Raw genomic sequence first — 27,287 nt, forward strand, 5'->3', positions numbered from 1 at the left:
CTGATGTTGTTCTGGAACGTTAGAAGTGCAGACCGCACATTTTCGAGTGTTGAGGCAGAATTTTGAGTGCTGCAGAAGATGAAATAGTGCTGCATCAGACGAAAAATGTGCGGACTACATAGGAAAAGTGTGGATCGCACAATTTCGTCTGCGGCCTCACTTCAAAATATTTCGCAGATGCGATTATTCGACTTCGGAAGCTTATATCTTTTGATATACAAGGAATTTCGAGATGATTCAAAAACGAAGGTTGTAATCCTTTGAATCTAGTTTCCAGAAAAGTATAGAAATAATCATTTGAACATTTGTAGAGAAAGTTATGTCCAAAATACTAAATCCTAGCAGTGCAGTCACCAAAAGGTACGGATCGCACAATTTTTGTGCGACCGCACTTGGAATTGTGCGGACCACACATTGAGAGGTTAGAATGTGTACTATAAATCCGAGATTTCGGGTATTATTTTATTTTTTGGACTTTGGGAGCTCGGTTTGAGACGATTTTTTGTTGTTTTTCAAGAAATTCATCGAGGTAAGTGATTCTAACTCAAATTTGGTTAATATACATAACTATATCGTAGTTTTCATCATTCAATTAGTATTTTGAGATGGAATTTAGGGAAAATTGTAAAAACTTCATAAACTATAATTTTAGGATTCGAAAGGCAATCCGATGTCGGAATTCGATAATTTTGTATGGTTGAACTCGTATCGAAACGGGTGTTCAGATTTCGCAATTTTTCATCGGGTTCTGAAAAGTGGCCCCACGTTGACTTTTCCAAAAATGACTTAAATTAAGTGTCTTTCGAATTATGAATAATTTCTAACGCTCCAATTAACACTACAAGAAAAACGACCTTTAAGGAAAGGAAATATGATCCCTAAAGATCCAAATCTGGTCCTAATAAACCAATTGCGACGGGAAAAAACTGGTCGCAACCCGTCGTAATAGCTTCCGCCGCTAAAGGTCAATAACGACTGGTTCGAAAATCTTTGTTTTTAGAGACGGATAAAAAATCTAGTCGTTAAATGCTTTTAGAGACTACATATCTCGTCCCGATAGACAATTAATATATTATTAAAATTATATATTTTCCCGTCGTAAAACAGTTTTAGCGACCACCTTTATCCTCCCTATTAGACGATAAATATATTATGAAAAATATATATTTTCCGAACGTTAACAATTTTAGCGACCAAGCTTTAACCGGTCATAACTCATCTTTTTGAGACGAGCAGCACTGGTCCCTATTAAAAATAATTGTAGTAACTTTAACGACCGTATTTCTAATCTCTGTATTATTAACCACAAGTAGTCCTAAAACTCGATGTCACAAAAAGTTATTTTATCAATTAATATCAAATTGCTATTGAAAAATCTAGATATAAAAAGGTAATAAGGTTATTAATTACAATGTTAAACATCCCATAATGTTAGTTTCAATATTTGCTCAACGCCTTAACAAAAAAACTTAGCTAGTATTCCGAGCTAGACTATGATATCAAATTTTACATAACATTCTTAGCAAAATAATAATGAGCTTGTGTATCTTCCAAACTTGCATCTTACTTGTAGCTTCAATCTTCAAAACCTGCAAGTACAAAATTTTGAAAAGACGATAAATAACTATTGGTAAAACAATATATATAAATTTACATATGTGTATCTTAGAATATATGTGTATTTTACGATGTATACTAGAAACACAAGCTCTGGGAGTAAATTTATACTAGTTAGGAACTAAGAGAGTCGAACTCCATTCACATAAATCAAGTGGTAACAGGTTGACCAATTAAATCTAAGAACAAATACGAATATAACGATAAAGATCAGAACATTTCACAGACAATAATAAACAAGAATCAAGGTACAAATACCAACATATGCTTAGCTGAACACCAGAAACAAGCTTATAGCTTGAAAATATAGTCTATAGAAAGGTAAGAGCTCAGATTTGGGGTAAGGTTGTGTACATATCACCCTCCCTAGACCCCACATGTGGAAAATTACTGGGTTGTTGTTGTTGTTGTTGTATTGGCGCTATAAAGATTCGAGTAAAGCTTGAAGAAAATATGGAATGCAAACCCCATGTGCATTTGGTGGTTCATATGGAAAGACAGGAGTTTCTTTTCTTTGGAAGATGTACTAACTCCATGCTGAAGATCAAGAGTAAATGTATTCTCTTGTTGTAGTTTTGGTGTAGAAAGGAATATGTAGGAGGCTAAAACAATACTAATTGATTTTAGAGGTTCTTTCCACCGCAAAAAAAGTATACTTTTGCTTTTTGGATATACAAAATACAACATCTTAGTGTTGGTGTCAATAAAAGTGCTTTTTTACTGTTCGAGAAAAAAAAGTTCTAGGCTTTACTTCAAATGGCACATTAATCAAAATATTGGTTGAGTTAATGCATCACAAGAACTAATATGCAAGGAACAAAAATGACAATGTTGGGACCCTGCAATAACTTAATGTAAAGAGTTAAAGAAAAACAGAAATGTGTTGCAGCTTATACTGCAATTAAAATTTGGATGAAGTTTCAAGTATTATGTAGAAAAACAAGTAACATTGGATGAATAAGAGATATAATAACATATGAATACTTTAAGAATTCATGAGCCTTTCCATGACAAACTTAAGAACTTTAGGAGCATCAATAGTTACTTCCACTTTGTCTGAGTGTTTGCCAGACTATTCACTTGCTTCAGCAAACCTTGTAAACCCAATAGCAGATGTAGTGTGACGACCCAAAGGGGTCATCACCGTAGTTCTTCCTTGTTCCACATTTCTGAGGCCTTGAAAACCTCGTTTTTAGTTATCTCGATTTGCGCGCGCAGTTCGGGCGCGTAGCCGGAAAGTTTTTATGTTAGAAAATGTGAATTTTGTGAAAAATTTGATGAATTTTGATATTAATATGCATAATATTGACTTCGGTCAATATTTTGGGTAAACGGACCAAACCTGTGATTCGACGGTCCCGGAGGGTCCGTATAAAAATATGGGACTTGGGCGTATGCCCAGAAGTAAATTCCGAGGTCCCAAGCCCAAGAAATGAATTTTTGTGTGAAATTATTTACTGAAATTAATTAAGGAAAATGAAGAAGAAAATTGATCAGAAAAACTGTGGTATCGGGCTCGTATTTTGGTTCCGATGCCCGGTACGAGTCTTAAATATGTTTTAAGCACTATCTGTAAAGTTTGGCTAAAAACGGACGTCATATGACGTGTTTCAGACTTAAAATGGGGAATTTGAGTTTTATGAAAGTTGAAAGAAAATCATGTGTGTTGAGGTTTGATTCTATGTATATGATGTTATTTTGGCGATTTGATCGCACAAATGAGACCGTAAGATGTTTTTAAGATCATATGTATGTTTAGTTTGGAGCCCCGATGGCTCGGGTGAGTTTTAAGTGGGCCCGGGAGGTCTTAGACTTAAAAAAATGCAGGTTCAGGTGTTACAGGCCCAGTGCGGCCGCGGCCGTTTTCGCGCGGTCCGCGCTGGCAGCCACGCGTCCGCGGTGCTTTTCTGTGCGATCCGCGTAGTGGGGGTTCATAGGGTCGGTAACCAGGCCGACCAGCGCGGCCGCGCACCAAATCAGTGCGGTTCGCGCTGGGTAGGTTCAGAGAGCCCACTTCTTCCCTCCCTCGGCGCGACCGAGGTACATTTTCGCGCGGTCCGCGCTGGCAGTCACGCGGTCCGCGCTAGCAGTCACGCGGCCGCGGTGCATTTCTGCGCGGTCCGCGCCAGCTCCCAGCAAAAATATATATATTCAGGATTTTCAGTCATTTTTCCTCTTTTCAAAAAGCCAAAACCTAAGAGGCGATTTTTCAAACAATTTTTCTTCTCCAAAACGATTGGTAAGTGATTTCTAACTTAATTTCTTTATTCCTTGACATCTTTTAACATGATTTCAAATTCAAATCAAAGATTTTTATGGGGGAAATTGGGTGTTTTGGGTAGAACCTAGGTTTTCTACAAATTGAGAAGTTGGACCTCAATTTGAGGTCCGATTTCAAAACAAATCATATATTTGGATTCGTGGGAGAATGGGTAACCGGATTTTGGTCCGAACCTCGAGTTTCGACCACGTGGGTCCGGGGGTGTTTTTGACCATTTAGGGAAAAACCTTGTAAAATTTATTTTCATGCATGGGGAGTGATTCATTTAGTAATTATTAATGTGATTAAGTAACTTATGACTAGATTCGAGCGGATTGGTGGTGGAATCAAGAGGTAAAGCTATACTAGAAGCGTGAGTTGAGTTTGGAGCATTCGAGGTAAGTGTTTGTTTCTAACTTTGGCTTGAGGGAATAGGATTAGGATGTTATTTGCTACTTGCTAATGTGGAGTACGGTGTATAGGCATGGTGACAGTTATCTATGCACCGGAGTCTAGCATGACCGTGAGTCTTAATTGCTTTTAATTTGAATAACGTGACACAATCTCCTTGGTTATTTGATGAATTTCATATAATGTGAACGGTTGAGGTAAAATTGTGATTGGTGTACTTTTGGAGCATTAGCTCGAACATGAATGTGTTAGTTGAGGAAGAAGGGATTTAAAAAAAAGAGAATGTGTTGTGATTACTCCCTTGCCGGGATTTGTAGACCGATATGTATACTCTCCCTTGTCGGGATATTTTGGGTTGTTAGTTGTACCCTTGTCGGGTTAGAGTGACATGTTGTTGATTTCCCCTAATGGGACTCTCCTTACAAAATCAGATGTTTCGAATGATATTATGGGATCGTGTGGCACGCCGTCCACCTATATATGATATTATGGGATCGTGTGGCACGCCGTCCACTTATATATGATATTATGGGATCGTGTGGCACGCCGTCCACTTATATATGATATTATGGGATCGTGTGGCACGCCGTCCACTTTTATATGATATTATGGGATCGTGTGGAACGCCGTCCACTTATATATGATATTATGGGATCGTGTGGCACGCCATCCACCTATATTTGATATTATGGGGTCGTGTGGTACGCCGTCCACTTATATATGATATTATGGGATAGTGTGGCACGCCGTCCACTTTTATATGATATTATGGGATCGTGTGGCACGCCGCCCACGTATGATTTTACGAAATGGGAATGAGTGGTACGCCTACCACGTGGTAAAAGAAAATTGGGATCGTGTGGCACGCCGTCCACTTATATATGATATTATGGGATCGTGTGGCATGCCGTCTTCTGTTTATTTCCGATATTTCATTTTTATCTGTTACTCCCCGATAGCATGTCCCCTCCTAGCTTTACTTTGTATTATCTTGTTATTGTTTTCTTGCACTTGTATATATATCTGTACAGGTTAATTGTGGTAGGTCCTGTCTAGCCTCGTCACTACTTTGCCGGGGTTAGGCCAGGCACTTACCAGCACATGGGGTCGGTTGTGTTGATGCTACACTCTGTGCATTTTTGTGCACAGATTAAGGAGCAGCTTACGGGCCACAACAATAGGACTTCTATGAGCTATCTTCAGTCTAGGGACTCTCGAGGTAGCCTAGCTGTCGTTCGCAGGTCGAAGTCCCTTTCCATGTTTTTCGTTTGTTCATCTTGTATCAGGCAAACATGATGTATTTCCTTTTAGACATTGTTTGTAGTATTCTGTAGTAGTCCGTGAGCTAGTGACACCAGACCTTGGGTAGTGATGTGTATTAACTCCCGCACTTTTGGTTTTCAGTTGCTTTAGATTTAAAGTCTTCCACTTAAATTTTTGTCTCGTTTATTATATTGTTTGAAAGAAAGCAGGAAAGGTGTTTTAAATATTTGGCTTGCCTAGCTCCGATAGTAGGCGCCATCACGACACCCGATGGTGGGAAATCCGGGTCGTGACAAGTTGGTATCAGAGCACTAGGTTACTTAGGTCTCACAACCCACGGACATCTCGGTAGAGTCTGAGGGATCGGTACAGAGACGTCTATATTTATCCTGCAGAGGCTACTGAGTTAGGAAAACTTCACCTTGTTCATTCTTGTCGTGCGATTATGTTTCTCAAGTACTGATTGTCTTTTCACTCTGTTCTTTCACAGATGGCGAGGTCACGTGCTTCCTCTTCTACCGTGCAGCAGCCCGAGCCCCTAGCAGCAGCTCCTATCAGGGGTAGGGGGCGAGGCCGAGGCCGTGCTAGAGGCCGAGGCCGTGGCAAAGCTCAGCCCCGAGCGGCAGTCCCAGAGGTGGAACCTCATGTTGACTACAACGAAGGGGTTCTAGCTCCAGCAGCTCCTGTGGGCCCAACTTAGGTCCCAGAGGGTTTCATAGCCACTCCAGTGCTTCAGGACGCTTTGGTCCGACTGGTAGGCTTTATGGAGGGCATTTCTAGAGCGGGTTTGCTTCCTGTAGCTCCAGCCACATCTCAGGCTGGGGGATGAGTTCAGACTCCCGATACTCGTACTCCAGAGCCGGTAGCTCCTCAGGCTCAGGTTCCAGCAGTTCATCCAGCCGTGGCAATTCAGCCAGCTGTGGCAGCCCAGCCAGGTATTGCGGCTCAGTCCAGCGATGGTGCGGCTATGTCCGCGGATGCTTTGTGGAGGCTTGATCGTTTCACCAAGCTCTTCACAACCACATATAATGGCACCCCCTAAGAGGATGCTCAGGATTTCATATTCAGCTGTCATGAGGTTCTACGGACTATGGGCATTGTAGAGACCAATGGGGTCGACTTTGCCACTTTTCGCCTGGCAGGATCCGCCAAGACTTGGTGGAGGGATTTCTGCTTAGCCAGGCCAGCAGGGTCGCCATCATTGACCTGGGATCAGTTTTTAGAGTTATTTCTAGGGAAGTTTCTTCCAGTTACTCAGCGAGATGCTCTTCGCAGGCAGTTTGAGCATCTCCAGCAGGGTCCTATGACGGTCATCCAGTATGAGACCCGATTTATTGATCTTGCTCGTCATGCCATTGTGATACTCCCCACCGATAGAGAGAGAGGGTGTGGAGGTTTATTGATGGGTTGGCCCAGCCGATCCGTGTTCAGATGGCAATGAGTGCTGGTAGTGAGATTTCATTTCAAGAGGCGGCAGATGGTACCCGCCGGATAGAGATGGCACTTGCTCAGGGAGGTGTTCATGGGTCTGATAAGAGGCCCCGTCATTCTGGTAGATTCAGTGGTACCTCGTCTGGAGGTAGGGATTCTTATGGTAGAGGCCATCCTTCGAGGCCCTTTCAGTCAGCTCTCTCCAGGCTTCTCAGGGTACACCAGGTGGTCGTGGTTCTCAGCCGCAGTATTCTAACCAGCATCTCTTCAGTTCACCATCAGCACCTATCAGTGCACCACCACTTCGTTATTCTCAGCAGCCGAGGGCTTGTTATACTTGCGGGATGTGAGTCACATTGCCAGATATTGCCCTCGAGCTTCCAGCAGCTCGCAGCAGCAGGGTCCTCGCCCGATAATCCAGGCACCAGTTGCCCCACAGCCTGCCCAGCCAGCTAGAGGCGGGGATAGAGGACATAGAGGTGGAGGTAGAGGTCTTAGAGGTGGAGCTCAGACCGCTAGAGGCAGGGGTCAGCCAGCAACAGATCGTCCCAGGGATATGATTCAGAAAGGTGGGGACCAGCCCCGATGTTATGCCTTGCTAGCTAGGCCAGAGGCCGAGTCATCAGATGTTGTGATTAAAGGTACTATTCTGGTCTGTGATAGGGATGCTTCTGTGCTATTTGATCCCGGATCTACGTATTCATATGTGTCATCCTATTTTGCACCCTATTTGGTTATGCTTAGTGAGGCCTTAAGTATTCCTGTATATGTGTCTACGCTAGTGGGGGATTCTATAGTGGTAGACCGGGTTCATCGTTCATGTGTTGTGGTATTCAGGGGTCTTGAGACCCGTGTTGACTTGTTGCTCTTGGATATGGTGGATTTCGACGTCATATTAAGGATGGATTGGTTGTCCCCGTATCATGCGATCTTGGATTGTCATACCAAGACCTTGACCTTAGCCTTACCGGATTTTCCCCGTTTAGAATGGAGAGGGACTCATGGTCATTATTCTCGCAGCGTTATTTCTTATGTGAAGGCTCGACGCATGGTCGAGAAGGGGTGTCTAGCTTATCTGGCTTATGTTCGCGACTCCAGTGCTGAGGTCCCGTATATTGATTCTGTTCCTATTGTTCGGGAGTTTCCCGAGGTCTTCCCTTCAGACCTGCCGGGCATGCCGCCCGACAGGGATATTGATTTTTGTATTGATCTGGCTCCGGGAACTCAGCCCATTTCCATTCTGCCGTATCGTATGGCGCCACCAGAATTGAAAGAGTTAAAGGGTCAGCTTCAGGATTTGCTTGAGAAGGGTTTCATTAGACCCAGTGTTTCTCCTTGGGGCGCACCAGTGCTATTTGTGAAGAAAAAGGATGGTTCGATGAGGATGTGCATTGATTACCGGCAATTGAACAAGGTGACGATTAAGAACAAGTACCCACTGCCGAGGATCGACGATTTATTTGACCAGCTTCAGGGTGCGAGGGTGTTTTCAAAGATAGATTTGAGGTCTGGCTACCACCAGCTGAGGATTAGGGCATCTAATGTCCCTAAGACAGCATTTCGCACTCGATATGGGCACTATGAGTTTTTGGTCATGTCATTTGGATTGACTAATGCCCCAGTAGAATTCATGGAGTTGATGAACTGAGTGTTCAGACCTTATTTGGACTTGTTCGTGATAGTCTTCATTGACGATATTCTTATATACTCCCGCAGTTAGGAGGAGCATGAGCAGCACCTTAGAGCGGTTCTTCAGACCCTGAAGGATAGTCAGTTGTATGCTAAGTTCTCGAAGTGCGAGTTTTGGTTGAGTTCGGTCGCATTCCTGGGTCATGTCGTATCAGTAGCAGGTATTCAGGTATACCCGAAGAAGATAGAGGCAGTCAAGAACTGGCCTCGACCAGCTTCAGCTACAGAGATTCGGAGTTTCCTGGGGTTAGCAGGTTACTACTGTCGGTTCGTGGAGGGGTTTTCATCCATTGCAGCCCCTATGACCATATTGACCCAGAAAGGTGCCCAGTTCAGATGGTCAGACGAGTGTGAGGCAAGCTTTCAGAGGCTCAAGGCAGCTCTGACCACGGCACCGGTGTTGGTTTTGCCCACAGGTTCAGGGCCCTATACAGTCTATTGTGATGCATCTCGTATTAGACTTGGTGCAGTGTTGATGCAGGATGGCAAGGTAATTGCCTATGCCTCGAGGCAGTTGAAGGTTCATGAGAAGAACTATCCAGTGCATGATTTGGAGTTGGCAGCCATTGTTCACGCATTGAATATTTGGAGGCACTATCTGTATGGTGTGGCATATGAGGTGTTCACGGATCATAAGAGTTTTCAGTATTTGTTCAAGCAAAAGGAGTTGAATTTGAGGCAGAGGAGGTGGTTGGAATTGTTGAAAGATTATGACATCACTATCTTATATCACCTAGGAAAAACTAATGTGGTGGCCGATGCCTTGAGTAGGAAGTCAGCCAATATGGGCTGTCTGGCTTATATTCCGGTTGGTGAGAGACCGCTTGCTTTGGACGTTCAGGCTTTGGCCAATCAGTTTGTGGTTGGATATTTCTGAGCCTAGTCGAGTATTAGCTTGCACGGTCGCTCGTTCTTCGTTATTGGAGCGTATCCGTGATCGGCAATTCGATAATCCCCATTTGTGTGTCTTGAGAGACACGGTGCAGCGTGGAGGTGCCAAGAAAGTAACCTTAGATGATGACGGCGTATTGAGATTACAGGGGCGAGTTTGTGTGCACAATGTTGATGGGATTCGAGAGTTGATCTTAGCGGAGGCCTACAGTTCTCGGTATTCTATTCACCCAGGTGCCGCAAAGATGTATCAGGATCTGAGGCATCACTATTGGTGGCGTAAGATGAAGAAAGACATTGTTGCGCATGTGACTCGGTGTTTGAATTGTCAGCAGGTTAAGTACGAGCATCAAAGACCTGGTGGTCTATTTCAGAGGATTGCACTTTCCGAGTGGAAGTGGGAGAGGATTACAATGGATTTCGTTACTGGACTTCCGATGACTCGAAAGAAGTTTGATGTAGTTTAGGTCATTATTGATAGACTGACCAAGTCAGCGCATTTTGTTCCTGTTGCAGCCACCTATTCGTCCGAAAGGTTAGCCGAGATTTATATCAGGAAGATTGTTCGCCTTCATGGGGTGCCGCTATCTATCATCTCGGATCGGGGTATGTAGTTCACCTCACATTTCTGGAGAGCGGTTCAGCGAGAGTTGGGCACCCAAGTTGAGTTAAGTACAACATTTTATCCCCAGACGGACGGTCAGTCCGAGAGGACTATTCAGATTCTTGAAGATATGCTCTGAGCCTGTGTTATTGATTTTGGAGGCTCGTGGGACCAGTTTTTGCCTTTAGCAGAGTTCGCCTACAACAACAGCTACCAGTCCAGCATCTAGATGGCTCCGTATGAGGCGTTGTCTGGTAGGCGATGTCAGTCTCCAGTTGGATGGTTTGAGCAGGGAGAGGCTCGATTATTGGGTACTGATTTGGTTCAGGAGGCCTTGGACAAGGTCAGGATTATTCAGGATAGACTTCGTACAACTCAGTCCAGACAAAAGAGTTATGCAGACCGAAAGGTCAGAGATGTTGCTTTCATGGTTGGGGAGCGGGTATTGCTCTGTGTATCGCCTATGAAGGGCGTGATGAGATTTAGGAAGAAGGGCAAGCTCAGCCCTAGGTTCATCGGTCCATTTGAGATTCTTGATCATGTGGGAGAGGTGGCTTATAGACTTGCCTTGCCACCTAGCTTGTCAGCTGTGCATCCCGTGTTTCATGTATCTATGCTCCAGAAGTATCGCGGAGATCCACCGCACGTGTTAGATTTCAGCACTGTCCAATTGGACAATGATCTGTCATATGAGGAGGAGCCGGTGGCTATTCTAGACTGGTAGGTTCGACAGTTGAGGTCGAAGAGTTTTTCTTCGGTGCGTGTTCAGTGGAGAGGTCAGCCTCCTGAGGCATCGACCTGGGAGTCCGAGTCCGATATGCGGGGCCGTTATCCTCATTTATTTCCCGACATAGGTACTTCTTTCTTTTGTCCGTTCGAGGATGAACGGTTGTTTTAGAGGTGGAGAATGTGACGACCCAAAGGGGTCATCACCGTAGTTCTTCCTTGTTCCGCGCTTCCGAGGCCTTGAAAACCTCGCTTTTAGTTGCCTCGATTTGCATGCGCAGTTCGGGCGCGTAGCCGAAAAGTTTTTATGTTAGAAAATGTGAATTTTGTGAAAAATTTGATGAATTTTGATATTAATATGCATAAAATTGACTTCGGTCAACATTTTGGGTAAACGGACCAGACCTGTGATTCGACGGTCCCGGAGGGTCCGTAGAAAAATATGGGACTTGGGCGTGTGCCCGGAAGTAAATTCCGAGGTCCCAAGCCCGAGAAATGAATTTTTGTGTGAAATTGTTTTCTGAAATTAATTAAGGAAAATGAAGAAGAAAATTGATCAGAAAAACTATGGTATCTGGCTCGTATTTTGGTTCCGACGCCCGGTACGAGTCTTAAATATGTTTTAAGCACTATCTGTAAAGTTTGGCTAAAAATGGACGTCATATGACGTGTTTCGGATTTAAAATGGGGAATTTGAGTTTTATGAAAGTTGAAAGAAAATCATGTGTGTTGAGGTTTGATTCTATGTATATGATGTTATTTTGGCGATTTGATCGTACAAATGAGACCGTAAGATGTTTTTAAGATCATATGTATGTTTGGTTTGGAGCCCCGAGGGCTCAGGTGAGTTTTGAGTGGGGCCCGGGAGGTCTTAGACTTAAAAAAATGCAGGTTAAGGTGTTGCAGGCCCAGCGCGGCCGCGACCGTTTTCGCGCGGTCTGCGCTGGCAGCCACGTGGTCGCGGTGCTTTTCTGTGCGATCCGCGTGGTGGGGGTTCAGAGGGTCGGTAGCCAGGTCGACCAGCGCGGACGCACACCAAATCAGTGCAGTCCGCACTGGGTGGGTTCAGAGAGCCCACTTCTTCCCTCCCTCGGCGTGGCCGCGGTACATTTCCGCGCAGTTCGCGCTGGCAGTCACGCGGCCGCGGTGCATTTCTATGCGGTCCGCGCCAGCCCCCAGCAAAAATATATATATTCAGGATTTTCAGTCATTTTTCCACTTTTCAAAAACCCAAAACCTAAGAAGCGATTTTCCAAATAATTTTTCTTCTCCAAAACGATTGGTAAGTGATTTCTAACTTTATTTCTTTATTTCTTGACATCTTTTAACATGATTTCAAATTCAAATCAAAGATTTTCATGGGGGAAATTGGGTGTTTTGGGTAGAACCTAGGTTTTCTACAAATTGAGAAGTTGGACCTCAATTTGAGGTCCGATTTCAAAACAAATCATATATTTGGATTCGTGGGAGAATGGGTAACCGGGTTTTGGTCCAAACCTCGAGATTCGACCACGTGGGTCTAGGGGTGTTTTTGACCATTTTGGGAAAAACCTTGTAAAATTTATTTTCATGCATGGGGAGTGATTCATTTAGTAATTATTAATGTGATTAAGTAACTTATGACTAGATTCGAGCGGATTGGTGGTGGAATCAAGAGGTAAAGCTATACTAGAAGCGTGAGTTGAGTTTGGAGCATTCGAGGTAAGTGTTTGTTCTAACTTTGGCTTGAGGGAATAGGATTAGGATGTTATTTGCTACTTGCTAATGTGGAGTACGGTGTATAGGCATGGTGACGGTTATCTATGCACCGGAGTCTAGCATGACCGTGAGTCATAATTGCTTTTAATTTGAATAACGTGACACAATCTCCTTGGTTATTTGATGAGTTTCATATAATGTGAACGGTTGAGGTAAAATTGTGATTGGTGTACTTTTGGAGCGTTAGCTCGAACATGAATGTGTTAGTTGAGGAAGAAGGGATTTAAAAAGAGAATGTGTTGTGATTACTCCCTTGCCGGGATGTGTAGACCGATATGTATACTCTCCCTTGTCGGGATATTTTGGACTGTTAGTTGTACCCTTGCCGGGTTAGAGTGACATGTTGTTGATTTCCCCTAATGGGACTCTCCTTACAAAATCAGATGTTTCGAATGATATTATGGGATCGTGTGGCACACCGTCCACCTATATATGATATTATGGGATCGTGTGGCACGTCGTCCACCTATATATGATATTATGGGATCGTGTGGCACGCCGTCCACTTTTATATGATATTATGGGATCGTGTGGCACGCCGTCCACTTCCACTTATATATGATATTATGGGATCGTGTGGCACGCTGTCCACTTATATATGATATTATGGGATCGTGTGGCACGCCGTCCACCTATATATGATATTATGGGGCCGTGTGGCATGCCGTCCACTTACATATGATATTATGGGATCGTGTGGCACACCGTCCACTTTTATATGATATTATGGGATCGTGTGGCACGCCGCCACGTATGATTTTACGAAATGGGAACGAGTGGTACGCCTACCACGTGGTAAAAGAAAATTGGGATTGTGTGGCACGCCGTCCACTTATATATGATATTATGGGATCGTGTGGCATGCCGTCCACTATATATATATACATATATATCATGGGAACCGGAGTTTCTTCTGTTTATTTCCAATATTTCATTTTTATCTGTTACTCCCCGATAGCATGTCCCCTCCTAGCTTTACTTTGTATTATCTTGTTATTGTTTTCTTGCACTTGTATATATATCTGTACAGGTTAATTGTGGTAGGTCCTGTCTAGCCTCGTCACTACTTCGCCGGGGTTAGGCCAAGCACTTACCAGCACATGGGGTCGGTTGTGTTGATGCTACACTCTGTGCATTTTTGTGCACAGATCAGGGAGCAGCTTACGGGCCACAACAGTAGGACTTCAAGGAGCTATCTTCAGTCCAGGGACTCTCGAGGTAGCCTAGCTGGCATTCGCAGGTCGAAGTCCCTTTCCATATTTTTCATTTGTTCATCTTGTATCAGGCAAAGATGTATTTCCTTTCAGACATTGTTTGTAGTATTCTGTAGTAGTCCGTGAGCTAGTGACACCGGACATTGGGTAGTGATGTGTATTAACTCCCGCACTTTTGGTTTTCAGTTGCTTTAGATTTAAAGTCTTCCGCTTAAATTTTTGTCTCGTTTATCATATTGGTTGAAAGAAAGCAGGAAAGGTGTTTTAAATATTTGGCTTGCCTAGCTCCGATAGTAGGCGCCATCACGACACCCGATGGTGGGAAATCCGGGTCGTGACATGTAGTAAGTAAAGGATGAGATAAAATTCTTTACCTAACCAAGGCCTTTGAGCCTTTTCAAAATTCGAAAATGAGCAAACCTTTTGATTATCTAAGAAGAAGCACCGATAATAGCTAAACTCCAAAATACACTCCAAAAAGGAGAAGAAGAAATTTTCAAGTACTTAGAAAGGTTAAATCAAATGTAACAGGAAGTAGTAAAAGAATAAAAGGTATTTAATACATCAATAGACACTATTGAACATCTTTTGTTCATCAAAGTCCTTATTTTGTTGAGTCCAGGATAGCAAGATATGGAACTTGACCTCTCACATGTTAAACAGTTAAAGAGTGAGAGTTCTTCTTATTTAACGGTATCAGTAAAAAGGCAAGAATACAATCAGAGAACCTTTCCACACAAAATGTAGGAGACAGGAAACCCATCACTGTTTATTTTCTAGGATCCAGGTGTAGATAAAATTATTTGGTCACGGGAGAATATTGAACAATTTTAGCTAAGATCAGCTTACAACTCACTTGTATCAGCACAAAAATTTGGAAACCTCTCTGGCCTCGGCCATGGAAAGAATCTCAAAAACTTGTGATACATATAAAGTTGCATGCTTCAGCTGCCTAGGTTAAAGAAAAGCAGTACTGACAAAGAACATTTTAAAGAGGACAGAATGGCAAATATGCAGTAGCAGTTTCATGTGTGAAAGAACAGTTAGACTCACACATATAATTTACTGATATAACTAAATACCTGTAACAAATATAACTAATCATCTAAATTAGCAATTTGACATCTATGACAACATAGCCACATTTCACTATAATATACTTTCCATTATCATCACACTCACGCAATTACACAAATAGAAAACTATTAGAAACCCAAAAGAACCACTATATTAAGAATCAGACACAGAATGCAAAAATATTGAACATGTTCTAATAAGAAAAATACACTCTATGAATAAAAAGTTTGCAATAACACCTAACTACACCTATATTCTTCCTCGCAACAATGCATATAACACCATTATATGTGTGACTCAAAATGCACAGGTGTATTCTTAACTACATTTGTTACCTCAATAGCTGCCCGCATATGATTCAACTTTTCTTGCTTAATATCATTCCACGATGATACTCCCAAAGGACACATATTGCAGTCATGAACTATTCTGCCCAAGTGTCTCGAAAACAATTTGCTCTTTATTCCAACCGTTCGATTGTTGTAAAAGGTTACTTTCAGCTTTTGTCCGACTTCAAGTGATGCAACTTCTTTGCACTTGTTCCTACGTCGAACTCCTTTTACCTTTGCAGGATTAGATGAACCTATAATTGTATAATTTGGTAAAAAGTATAGCAACAAAATTTAGTTCAACAAATTAATAACACATGGATACAAAATTCCATACTTGTTTCAACTGTTTGGAAGTGTTGCATAGGAAATAAACTTTTAATTGGCATATTCTCTTTTTCAACCAAAGATCTAAGTCCTTGTCTACGTTCTTGTCCCTTTCTCTGAACTATTGCTCATGCTTCGGAAAAGACAAAATATGAAGACTCTGACATCAAATTGAAGGAACTCGATCCAAAATACCACTTCTCTTGCCAATTCACAGCTGATTTGATTGCAATGGATTCAACAAATTTCATTATCACAAACACATATCAAGCAAAAGCTAGAAGGTAAGAATTGGAACTACGACAGTGGAGAGCTAATAATTAGGCACTCATATATATTTCAGCATCGCTCTTCCACTACCATGGAATACACACCATTACTCAGTAAATATATTTGCTCAAAAGTTTGCAAATTTATGAATCTCATTCTTGAATACTTCAACATATGCAGCAAAGATAGACAATTATTGATATACAGTTGTTCCCTTTTTTGAGAACTATCCACAAATACAAATAACATCATTGAACATATCAGCTTCCAAACAGAACTTAACGTTAAACTTTTAGCTAACTAAGATGAGGAAGTAAAATTTACAAGCAGCTGGTGAACTTTTAGCCATTCAAGAAATAATTAGCTTTTTCAAAAAATACGCTACAAATATGAATTAACTAATTCGCCAGACACATAATTCTTAAGAGACACAATACACGACATACATGAATAAACTTTAGAGAAATAAAATTATCAAATAAGGAATCCCAACCTAATAATTTTTCCATTGATTAATTGACCTACACATGTATATTGCATCTTTTGTCATCTACCTAGCTTCTTCGGCGATTAGGATATCGAGTAGGTGGAATTCGAGAGGATATTCAATGTCATATTATCAATATTTCCACGGAAGCTTTCTTAGGCCCAGTTGCTAAAACGGTATTCTTGTTTGACAATGCCAATTTTTTGTTCGATTTAATTCTCTGTAGGTGCTAATGTAATCCATGCTATAATTCGCATATAGGTGAAGCTAAGTCAAATTCAAAAGTTTCCTACACGGCAAGATTCTTATTTGTGATCATGTCTAAGTTTGTCCCAACAGCTGATGGGGGTGAATAAACCTGATAGTTTCAGTATTTTGTTATTTATCAAGGAGAAGAAAAACTCAGAATGAAATTATGAAAAAGAGCAACTCAGAAAAGAGGTATACCTGAGATTCGCAAACGAGCGAGGTTGAAAACTAGGGTAGACCTGCGATTCGCAAATCAACAAATTTGTAACCTTTGCTTTGAGAAAATACAAATTTTGAGAGATGGATAGAGGGAGGTAGAGAGGCGTGCGTTATTGTGGAGACTAGGGCAAATCGATGAGTTGTGTTTTGGAAAAACAGAGTCTCTTTAGTTTTTTAATTTTTTAATTTTAGTATATTAGTTTTGGCATCTATTTTTTAGAAAATAAATTTTTTTAACATTTCAATATTATATTTGGCGCCATTCTCTCCCGCTCATGGCCCTCAATTAGAATTTGGGATCAGTTACTAATTTTTTTAGAGACCGGATTTAGTAGCTTCGCAATAAAATACAGAATTAAGGACCACAATATAATTTCGTCCCAATACATATACTTTTAGAGACGGGATTATTAACTCGTCCCTAATTGTTGGTCGCAGATAAGCCTTTTTCTTGTAGTGTAAATTGTTGGTCAATAATTTGATTGGTTTGGAGACAAATTCAAAAGGAAAAGCTGTGATCGAGTAATCACTTGAAATTGTGAAACAAGGTAAGTGTCGTGTTTAACTTTGACTTGAGGGAATAGAATCCTTGAATTATTTGTTATGTGAATTCAATGTGTATAACATATCGGCAAGGTGACGAGTGCCTATACGTCATCAAATTAATTGTTTGTATAATTTTTCTAAAAATCATAAATTGGTTTAAATCATGAATTAATTTTTATATTAAATATCTCTTTCATATTCCTTGCTCAATATTATGCCTTGAATCCATGCTTGATTGCTACATGCTTAATTGATTTATGTGACTTAATTGTTATTTGACATTTAGCATATCAAATATTAAATTACATATTTTCTTCCTAAATTTATAATTAATTGCTACTTGTCATTACTTGTTTTCTAAATAAATTATAATTATTGTATGCTTATTTTTCATATAATTCCATATTAATTGTTGCATTTATTGGAGTAATTTCATTTGGAAAAATTGTTAAATTATATTGTTTGGGGAACGGTTTGCACGCCACAATAGAATTGAAAATGAGTATATTGGAGGAGCGAATTGCACGCTGCAGTAGAATTGATTGAAATGAAAATATTGGAGAAGCGGATTGTACGCCGCAACAGAATTGATTGAAAAGATTATGCCGGAGGATCGGGTTGGACGCCACAACGGAATCAAATGAAAATGGATATATTGGAGGATCGGGTTGCACGCCGCAATGGAATTGAATATGAACATATTGTTTGGGGAGCGGGTTGCATGCCGCAACGGAAATTTTTCGAAGTAATAATTGCTTATGACTGCCGAGTTGGCTTCGATTGTTGATATGAGTTAACTATTTTATTTCTATTCCTGTCTTTCTATTATTATTATTATTAATGTAAGTGACCCGCCTTAGCCTCGTTACTACTTATCGAGGTTAGGCTCGATACTTACCAATACATGGGGTCGATTGTAATGATACTACACACTGCACTTTATTGTGCAGATACCGAAGTTGATCCTAGAGATGCATAATAGACTTGCTCGGATTCAGCTATTCAGAGGAGACTTGAGGTTTAGCTGCATGACATTCGCAGTTCTAAAGTTCCCTTCCATTTTATCATAGTTGTGTATTTCTTTCAGCCAGCTTTATTTTTATTCAGACCTTTATTTGTATTATTCTAGTAGTTCGTGCACTTGTGACACCAGTTCTGGGATGGTATTTAGACATCACTATTATTAAGGATTAATTGCTTTATTTCATAATTTACTTCCGCATTTGTTTCCAAGTTATTAATTAAATTAAAATTGTTAAAGATGGCTAATATTATTCTAACATTGGCTTGCCTAGCAAATGAAATGTTAGGCGCCATCACGGTCCCGAAGGTGGGAATTTTGGTTCGTGACACTAATGCTACATGACCTGATATAACATTTTCTCTTAATTTACTGGCAAAATAAAGCTCTTCCTCCTACACGGAGACATTGGACCGAGATTAAACATATATTGCGATATTTTAAGTGAGGATCATAAAAGGAGATAGAACGAAACATATTTCACCAAAGTTTATTCTTCATACAGGATCTTCAGAAAAATGGTGACATTGATGTGCAACAAGTCCGTTCAAGTAAAAATCAGGCAGATTGTTCAGCAAGTCTTTGCCAACTGCAACCTTCGAGAAGATGATATACAAGATTGGAATGCAGAAACTTAGGTATTTGAAATAACGTCTTTATCGGGGGGAGTAAAGTATGCATTGTATCCTTTTACCCTTGCTCAATTTTTTTCACTAGGTTTTCCTGGTAAGTTTTTGAATGAGGCAGCTTGCAATGTATGTTATTAGTGAACTCTTTTTCCTTGACTAGGATTTTTTTCCACGGAATTTTTCCTAGTAAAGTTTTAATGATGCACTTAATAATGAACATCCAAGGGGGAGTGTTATGAAAATATTATTATGGATGTTCATTTATTACTCCGATGTAGATAATCTTCCTAAAGAAGATCATCCATTTAATACTCCATTGAAATTTATCTCCAAGCAGCTGATGCAGGTAGGTTGCAAGCAACTCAATGAAATGACTTGCAACTACTTCTTATTAAACAGACAGGTTGCGAGCAGCTCATGCAGACATCTTACAAGCAGCTCAAGAAAAGCCTCGCAGTTGCTTCCTTTCTTCTATAAATAGAGCAGATTTCAATTCATGATAAACATCAGTTTGAAATTGAATAATATATTAGTTTCTCTCTAAACTTGTCTTTACTTTACAATTTTTATTTTATAACAACTTAACATTATATTGGCATATTAGATTACATTTTAATTTATTCTAAATTGATTGTGCACTCATTCAAGCAATTTAAACTAATGCCAAGGCATCACCAACTTCTGAATAATTAGCATCTACATGACCAACATCTGCATCTCCAACCTCTGCTTCACCTTCAACCTCTGCATCTCCAACCTCTGATGCACCTCCAACCTCTGCACCAACTATGGTGCCTGCACCTCGAAAGCCAGCCCACCAAAGTGTGAACTTACCCAACTATTCTTGGGTGTCACTGAAAAGAGAAGGCAGTAATCTCATTGCTCCAAACAAGATGTTAAGTTTATTGACCCAATAAGACCAACCAAAAGCAACATCAAGTTGGGATTTGGGATCAACATTTGCAATTATAAAAAATGGGTCTTATCTTGCCAATGAATTCAACAGCTTTGTCGATAACACCGGATAAGCCATCCACGACTTCCGCTAAAGTAGTACCCTCATCATTAGTAGGCTGTTGCTGCAAACTTTACAGAGATTGTCTAAGCGATTGATTCTCCTAAAACAATGCTTCTTTCTCCCTAAAAATGAAAAAAACGTAAAACTCAAATATGCATAGTCAATTATTTTCAAATTTGAACTCAGATTTAGCAACTCTTATTAAATGTTTCTACTCCGATTTCTGAATTTTTATTTTTAGACTTCAATTAGCACAAGTATATTGTTAATATAAGGTGAAACAACATCGGAAAACACGATAAAAAGTTGCCAAAGTATATTGCGAATTTTGAACTACGATGTTTCTACCCCGCTAAATTTTTATTTTTATGCGTCAATTAACACAAGTATTTTGTTAATTAAGGTGAAACAAAATCGTAAAACACTATAAAAAGTTGCTAAAGTCTAATGCCTCAAGAGATTGGTATAAATTCTCCACAGCCACCTATTGGATTCACATACACTATTGGTGCCTCCACTAAACGGTTCTCCATCCACCTTTCGTGGTCAGCTTCGGGAATAGAAAGGAGAACAAATTGAAGATGGTCAATGTTGTTGTAGTAGCTGCTACGCAAAAGTTGGATGAATTTCACTAGGGTAGTCGGGTCAATTAGTTTCCCCAGCAAGAGAAGTCCAGTTGAATAGGAAATGGATGCCAGTACATTTCGTGTAAAAGTGGAGCAAAAAGTACAACCTACCATGCTTTGTACGCGCCAATTCGAAGGAGATGAGAATATTTGAATCTGAAAGAAACAATTTAAAATTTCGTGTTATATTTATAGTGAACGGGATAAGTTCGAACGTGAGACAAATTGGACGACGCAAATTATCACAACTTAGTTTTTAAAACTCATATTTCAAAACTCAGTTTTCAAGACCATGTCATTCTACCTGACATTACGAATTGCATAAACTAAAAATGAAAGTGCATGATAGCTTAATACTTTTGTGTATTTGGTAACTTTAGGTTACTATTAAGGAAGCTTAATCAAATGGGATTTTTACATATCTATACCATATATCAAACCTTATTACCCTCAATGTTTAAGGTTTGTATTTATTACATTTAAGCATACCAAATTACCATTTCTATACCATAATTCAAATTAAGGGTATAATTATTCCTTCATTTATTTTAGGCGTGATTTTAGGACTGTATTTTCACGTTATTTGGTTTACCCGCTTCTCTCTCCTCCCACCCCCCACACCCCCTACGATTTACCTTCCTTCAGTTCCCCACCCCCACGATTTACCTTCAGTTTTTCCTCCATTCTCGTACAATCTCTTCTCACCCACAATTACCATCACTTTCTTCTCCACTTAATTACCTTCAGTTGATAGTATCCCCCACGATTTGAATTCACTTCCATCTTTGTCTTCAACTCCTAAATCATGAAAAAAACCAACACTCCCCCAAAAAAATCATCAAAAGCTATATTAGCTGATATTCCAACCTTTGATTTGGGTGTTTTAACTCCAAAATCACCACCAAAAAACCCACAATCGACGCATGCAAGTGAACAAACTACTGGTATTTCATCTCCTAGACAAATTCGTGCGGAAATGAGAAGCAAGCATTTGCACGATGTTGATGTTGGTGGAGTTGATAAACTAGTCGAGAATCAACTGAAACGCAAGGGGAAAGAGTTGAGTGTAGATGACGATTTTGTAGATGATTCTCTCATAGTTCAATCTGCAAAAAAACACAAGGTCTCTCCTTCTTCATCAAAACCAAAGAAGAAGAAACCCTAAAAAAAAGTACCAAAATTGGTTAAGGAAAAAATTTCAATAAAGGTAAACACTATTTATGTTTCCTCACTGTTTTGTAGTTAGATTTTGGTTGTAAAAATCTGTTGTTCAAGTGTTAATTTAGTGTTCAAGTGTGTTTTGGCCAAATGTGGCATTGTCCTAATTTTGTAGATTATTTTTCGCAATTTTGTAGGTTTAATGGAACTGTGATTATTAGACAGTGTATAACTGTAGTTAGTTTGTAGTTGATTTGTAGTCTGATCGTTAAATTGTAGAGATGGTATTTTTCATTGCAACCTGTATTGCTGCTACATTTAACTTCATTCTAAATACAATTAATCTACATTTTGTGAGTTACTTGAAGTAACTGTTACATTCTGTAGATAATGTTTACACGTGCATTGTTCTTCTTTGATTGTTCAAGTGTATTTTGGTAAAATGTGGTGTTGTCCTAATTTTGTAGATTCTTTGTCTCAATTTTGTAGTTTAATTGGAACTGTGACTCTTAGACAGTGTATTAATGTAGTTAGTTTGTAGTTGATATGTAGTCTGATGGTTAAATTATAGATATGATATTTTTTATTGTAGCCTGTATAGCTCATATATTTAACTTCATTCTAACTACAGTTAATCTACATTTATGTGAGATACTTGAAGTAACTGTTTTGTAGATTCTTTGTCTCAATTTTGTAGTTTAATTGGAACTGTGACTCTTAGACAGTGTATAAATGTAGTTAGTTTGTAGTTGATGTGTAGTCTGATGGTTAAATTGTAGATATGTTATTTTTTATTGTAGCCTGTATAGCTCATATATTTAACTTCATTCTAACTACAGTTAATCTACATTTATGTGAGATACTTGAAGTAACTGTTACATCCTGTAGATAATGTTTACACGTGCATTGTTCTTCTGTTATTGTTTTGTAGTTATAGGTGTGGGTAGGCTATTCTTCTTCTAGTTATATTTTGTATTTGTCATGTAGTTATATGTAGATTACTGCTTCCTTTTTATGCAAACTACTAATGTTCATTAATTTTATATTTTCTACAGAATGGACCTTACTTTGCACAACAAAATGTTGATTATGGTGTGCTTAGATTCCACAGTTTGTGTGATCCTAGCATACCTAGCCAGATACAAGCTTTACTCTCTCCGAATGCTTTAAGGGTTTTCAGAAAAACTTGTTTTGGTTACTTATTAGGTCTCCCCACAATCTGTATGCAAAACCAATCACTTCATCTTCTGATGAAGTATGAATTGACAAAGTCTACTGACTCATATTTTTCAGTACTATTTAAGGGTGAAAAATTGAATTTTTCCTTGAGAGAATTTGGGTTGATAACTGGTCTTAATTGTGTGAATAAGTTTTCAGACTATGGTTACACTTCCACCTATGTTAGCCCTTTAATGAATACATATTTTCCGAACAAAGAAAGGGTTGAGAAATGGCATTTGAAAAATGTAGTGACTAATAAAGCATGGGCAAACGATGTGGATGCGGTGAAGTTGTGCATTCTTTATATGTTGGAATTTTTTGTTTGTCCTTCTGATAAAGACCATGTGACTTTCATAGACAAGTTTATGTTCTTTCTAATAGAGTCTGGTAATTTTGAGTCATACCCATGGGGTATCAAATCCTTCAAGCAGGTTATTGAATCTGTCTGACATCGTCTTAATCCCCATGTACATTCTTATCTGATACGGGGATGCTCATTAGCCTTGCAAGTGTGGCTATATGAGTGTTGCTCGTCCGTCAGCACCGAGCTTGCTACGAGATGTTCTGAATCTATACCTCGCATTTTAAGATGGTCAGCTACAAAGGGGCAGATTTGGTTAACTGCAATTGAAGAGAAGATGATCAAGCCTGAGTGGATCAAGGTATTTTTTTCCACTTTTGTATGATGCTACAATTACATTCATAATAACTACATTGAATCTACATTTTTTTTGTCACTTGAATTAACTGTTATTTTCATCATTCAGTTCACAAACATGATTGAATCTGGAGAAGAGCTTGGAGTGCTTAATCTGCCAGACAAGATTCAATATGAAGATGAACATGGTGCTCAACCATCACATGTTCCAACTGCTGCTTCTCCATCATTTGAACCCAAATATACAGATTGTCAAGAGGACATTGAATCTGTCAGTAGCAAGCTCATGAAGTTGGAAAAGGGGATTGTGCAGGTATTATGAATAACTACAATATATTGACATAATTTGCTACATTTTGACTTCATTACATAACAATTATAGTATGTTATACATTGTAGTTAATTTGTGGTATAAATCTATAACAATTATAGTTTGTTGAATTGTAGTGTAACTGTAGCAGTTAGAATAAGATTACCAACTAATTATATATTTAATTTTTAGGTTGATGTAAAGTTAGATGCCTATAGGAAGGATGTTTTTGAGGAACTCTCAAGCCTTCGAGAGTTCATAGATCAATCTTTGAAGGGTGTTATGAATGTGATAAACAAGAGGTTTGATTTGGACGAGTCAAAGGTAAGAATTTACATATAATTTTGTACTAAGACTAATTAAGACATATGAATAAAGTAGTCTCAAATATTCCCCAAAATTGTAGTTTGCTGGTAGTTCAACAAAAAATAATTACCAACATCAAGGAGAGAACAACCAGCAATTCCAGTTCAATGCTGGTGATCAACTGCATGGAAGCACAAGCAATACAGGTATCTACAAAATTCCTACATACATATCTACAAATTTCAAGACAGCATTATTTAATTATACTAATCATTTTTTTACTATGTGTTGCAGCTACAATTTCTCCAGAACATTTTCAACCACATGTTGACTTATATCCTGACTTCCAAGAAGCAGCTGAGGCATATAAAGCAGGTACAGAACCATTCCTTCATTACAATAAGGTTTTTATGCAAAATTTTAATAATTTACACCTTAACTACATATTCCTACATATATCTACAATTCTCATTCCCAATTATTCATTCAAGCTGATGTTTCAGCAGAACATCTACAAGGAAATATTGAGGAAGAACCAGTAATTGATGAAGTGGCTGAGGCACAACAAGCAGGTAATATATTCTCTATATTCTCTATAACTCCATAATATTGTTCATATCTACATAGATCTACACTTATCTACAGAAGGTGAAGTTCCACAGTCGCCAATTCACGGTGTGACTGTGACTGAAGTTGTTCCTGAAGGCATTGATAAAAAAGTTGTTCCTGAAGGCATTGAAAACAAAGGTTTGACATTGGATGACTTTGAGCTGCCAGAAAACTTATCACAGTTGGTCATGTATGGCGAGCCCATACGAGATGAATCAACCCCTGTTCATCCCGGTAGAACCAGGCAACCGGGAAAACATGCACGATCACCTTTCACATCTTTGTATAGTTCTGGAGGCAGCACATCTGTTGGACCTAAATTTTTTTACCTCAAGCACCCCTTCACAAGTGTCATAGGTGAAAATGTAGATCCTGAATTGACAGAAAGGTTCACCAACTGGTTATACATTCGTAGTGATAAAGTATCTAGGAGGTATGAATGCTTCATTTTACACTGTCTGTTCACCATTTTTATACTTTAAAATTGTAATTCATTTTGTAAATTTTTTGTATTTGATCATCTTTTTTTTGTTATTACAGGAGGAAATATTACTTTTCCAAGAAGGATAACCAAATCAAGCCTTGGTTGGATTTTGGTTGTGAAAAGATTGATAAGAAGGACTGGTTTTATGACCTTGCTCACCCCGGACAAGTCATCAATAACACAGTAAGTATAAAGAACATAATCATTCACAATATCTGTTTTGTCTTCAGCTGTGTAGTGTAATTGTAGTTTATTTTTCAGCTATGATGTGTAATTGTAGTAATATTGTAGACAACATATATATGTTACTATATTTATGTCTCAGCTGTGAAATTTTGCTTTTTATGGACCTTATGTATCATATGTGATGATGATTGTATGTACAAACTGGAATTTTGGTACTTTTGACTGACTTGGAATCTCTGTGTACCACAACTGTAGTTACCTTGTAGTAATATTGTAGAGCTTGTGATTGTGCCTATTAATATTAACTGTAGGTTGAACTTGCTGATTATTGGGACCTTAAGTTAGGTGGTATGTTTCATTTGTTCCTCTGTATAGTGAATAAATGTAGACAGTGCATAAATATAGTTAATGTGTAGTTGTTTTGTAGTCTGATGGGTCAATTGTACATATAGTACTTGTTCACTATGGTTCATACAAACTACAATTAAATTACATTTTGTGAGGTACTTGGACTAACTGTTATATTTCTGTAGTTATAGTGTAGCTAATTTGCAGCAATCTGTTAGAGTTTTTAATAAATTCAAATTGTAGTTAATCTGTAGCTGTCTTGTAGACAAGTGTGGTTACACCGTACCTTATTGTATATGTTTATTCTATTTTGGCAGCACATTGATGTTATTATGTATTATCTGCGAAAAAGAGGCAAATATGGCCCCAACAATAATACTAGGTTCACAACCACGGATTGCTTGTTCAAGACAAAGATTGAAAGAATCTATGACAAGTTCATAAGTTCTCCACCGGAACAAAGGTATTCGGTTGTTAAACCCGAGGATGATGTTGGAGAATATATTCTTGGGTACAGAATTCTTGCTAATGTTGCCTGGGATCTTGTTGACTATGTGCTCATACCTGTGAACCTTGTAGAGAACTTCCATTGGTTGTTGCTAGTTTTTGACATAAAGGACAGACAACTTTATGTTTATGATTCCATGGTGAGAGCAAACCGTCATAAAACAGTTGAGACATTGGTTGACAAGTTTTCAATCATTATCCCTCTGTATTTGTCATGCACTGGTTTCTATGGTAAACGTAAAGACATTAACTTCAAGAGCACAAAGGCATACATCGAAAAACCAGTTACGGACCCTCTCGACATACAATGGATGGTTGCTGAGATTCCACAACAAAAAGGAAGGCTCAGTGTAAAAAAATAATCTCCCTTTCTATATGTTTAATTTTTTTATTTTAATCATTTGTTATATAATGAAAAATTCTCATCTTATGCAGCGATTGTGGTGTATTTGTGGCTGCATTTGCGGAGTATGTTAGCCTTGGAGATTTGGCAATCCCAAAGGAAGATCTTTCTGATATTGACCAACACCGTAGACGCTATGGAGCTCTACTGTGGGACTATGCAACAAAGAAGCAAGAAGATGGGTCAATCAGTGAGAGTGAGGTTACTGGCAGGCTAGCAAGGAGGAAGGGTGCTCCGGCAAAAAACGAGAGGACTAGAGTGCAACGAAAGAAGAAATAGACTATTGTGTTCCTAGTTTGGTCTGTGAAATTTGGTAGTTGAATTGGAAAACAATGTAGGAAATATGTCGTTTTGGTTTTCTACAACACTTTTTGTTGATTACATTATACTCGAGTACTCTGATTACATTTTTACAGCAACAGCTTTGTCTTACAA

At 39.2% G+C, this 27,287-nt stretch overlaps 2 protein-coding genes across 3 annotated transcripts; one reads left to right on the forward strand and one right to left on the reverse strand.

The window, feature by feature from the left end:
- Window positions 1-1,458: 1,458 nt before the first annotated feature.
- LOC104233093 (uncharacterized) lies at window positions 1,459-16,896 on the reverse strand. Of its 2 annotated transcripts, none has more exons than XR_011402801.1 (3): window positions 16,802-16,896; window positions 15,277-15,524; window positions 1,459-1,589 (listed from the first exon to the last, which is right to left on the reverse strand). XR_011402801.1 is itself a non-coding variant. In XM_070159982.1 (3 exons), the coding sequence occupies exons 1-3, from the start codon at window positions 15,657-15,659 to the stop codon at window positions 1,500-1,502; spliced, it is 390 nt and encodes a 129-aa protein (XP_070016083.1). In that variant the 5' UTR covers window positions 15,660-15,668; the 3' UTR covers window positions 1,459-1,499. The 2 variants fall into 2 exon arrangements, 1 of the variants encoding a protein (XP_070016083.1); XM_070159982.1 differs by lacking the exon at window positions 16,802-16,896 and adding an exon at window positions 15,608-15,668.
- A 4,571-nt stretch (window positions 16,897-21,467) lies between these two features.
- Window positions 21,468-27,131, forward strand: LOC138880229 (uncharacterized). The gene is made up of 12 exons (XM_070159907.1): window positions 21,468-21,785; window positions 22,876-23,428; window positions 23,543-23,703; window positions 23,809-24,012; window positions 24,202-24,333; window positions 24,416-24,521; window positions 24,610-24,690; window positions 24,819-24,887; window positions 24,961-25,357; window positions 25,465-25,591; window positions 26,260-26,792; window positions 26,885-27,131. Exons 1-12 carry the CDS (start codon window positions 21,468-21,470, stop codon window positions 27,129-27,131), a joined length of 2,928 nt encoding a protein of 975 aa, XP_070016008.1.
- The last annotated feature ends 156 nt before the right edge of the window (window positions 27,132-27,287 follow it).

The sequence above is a fragment of the Nicotiana sylvestris genome, chromosome 10, assembly GCF_000393655.2.
Source record: "Nicotiana sylvestris chromosome 10, ASM39365v2, whole genome shotgun sequence".
In the NCBI taxonomy this organism is placed as follows: domain Eukaryota; kingdom Viridiplantae; phylum Streptophyta; class Magnoliopsida; order Solanales; family Solanaceae; genus Nicotiana; species Nicotiana sylvestris.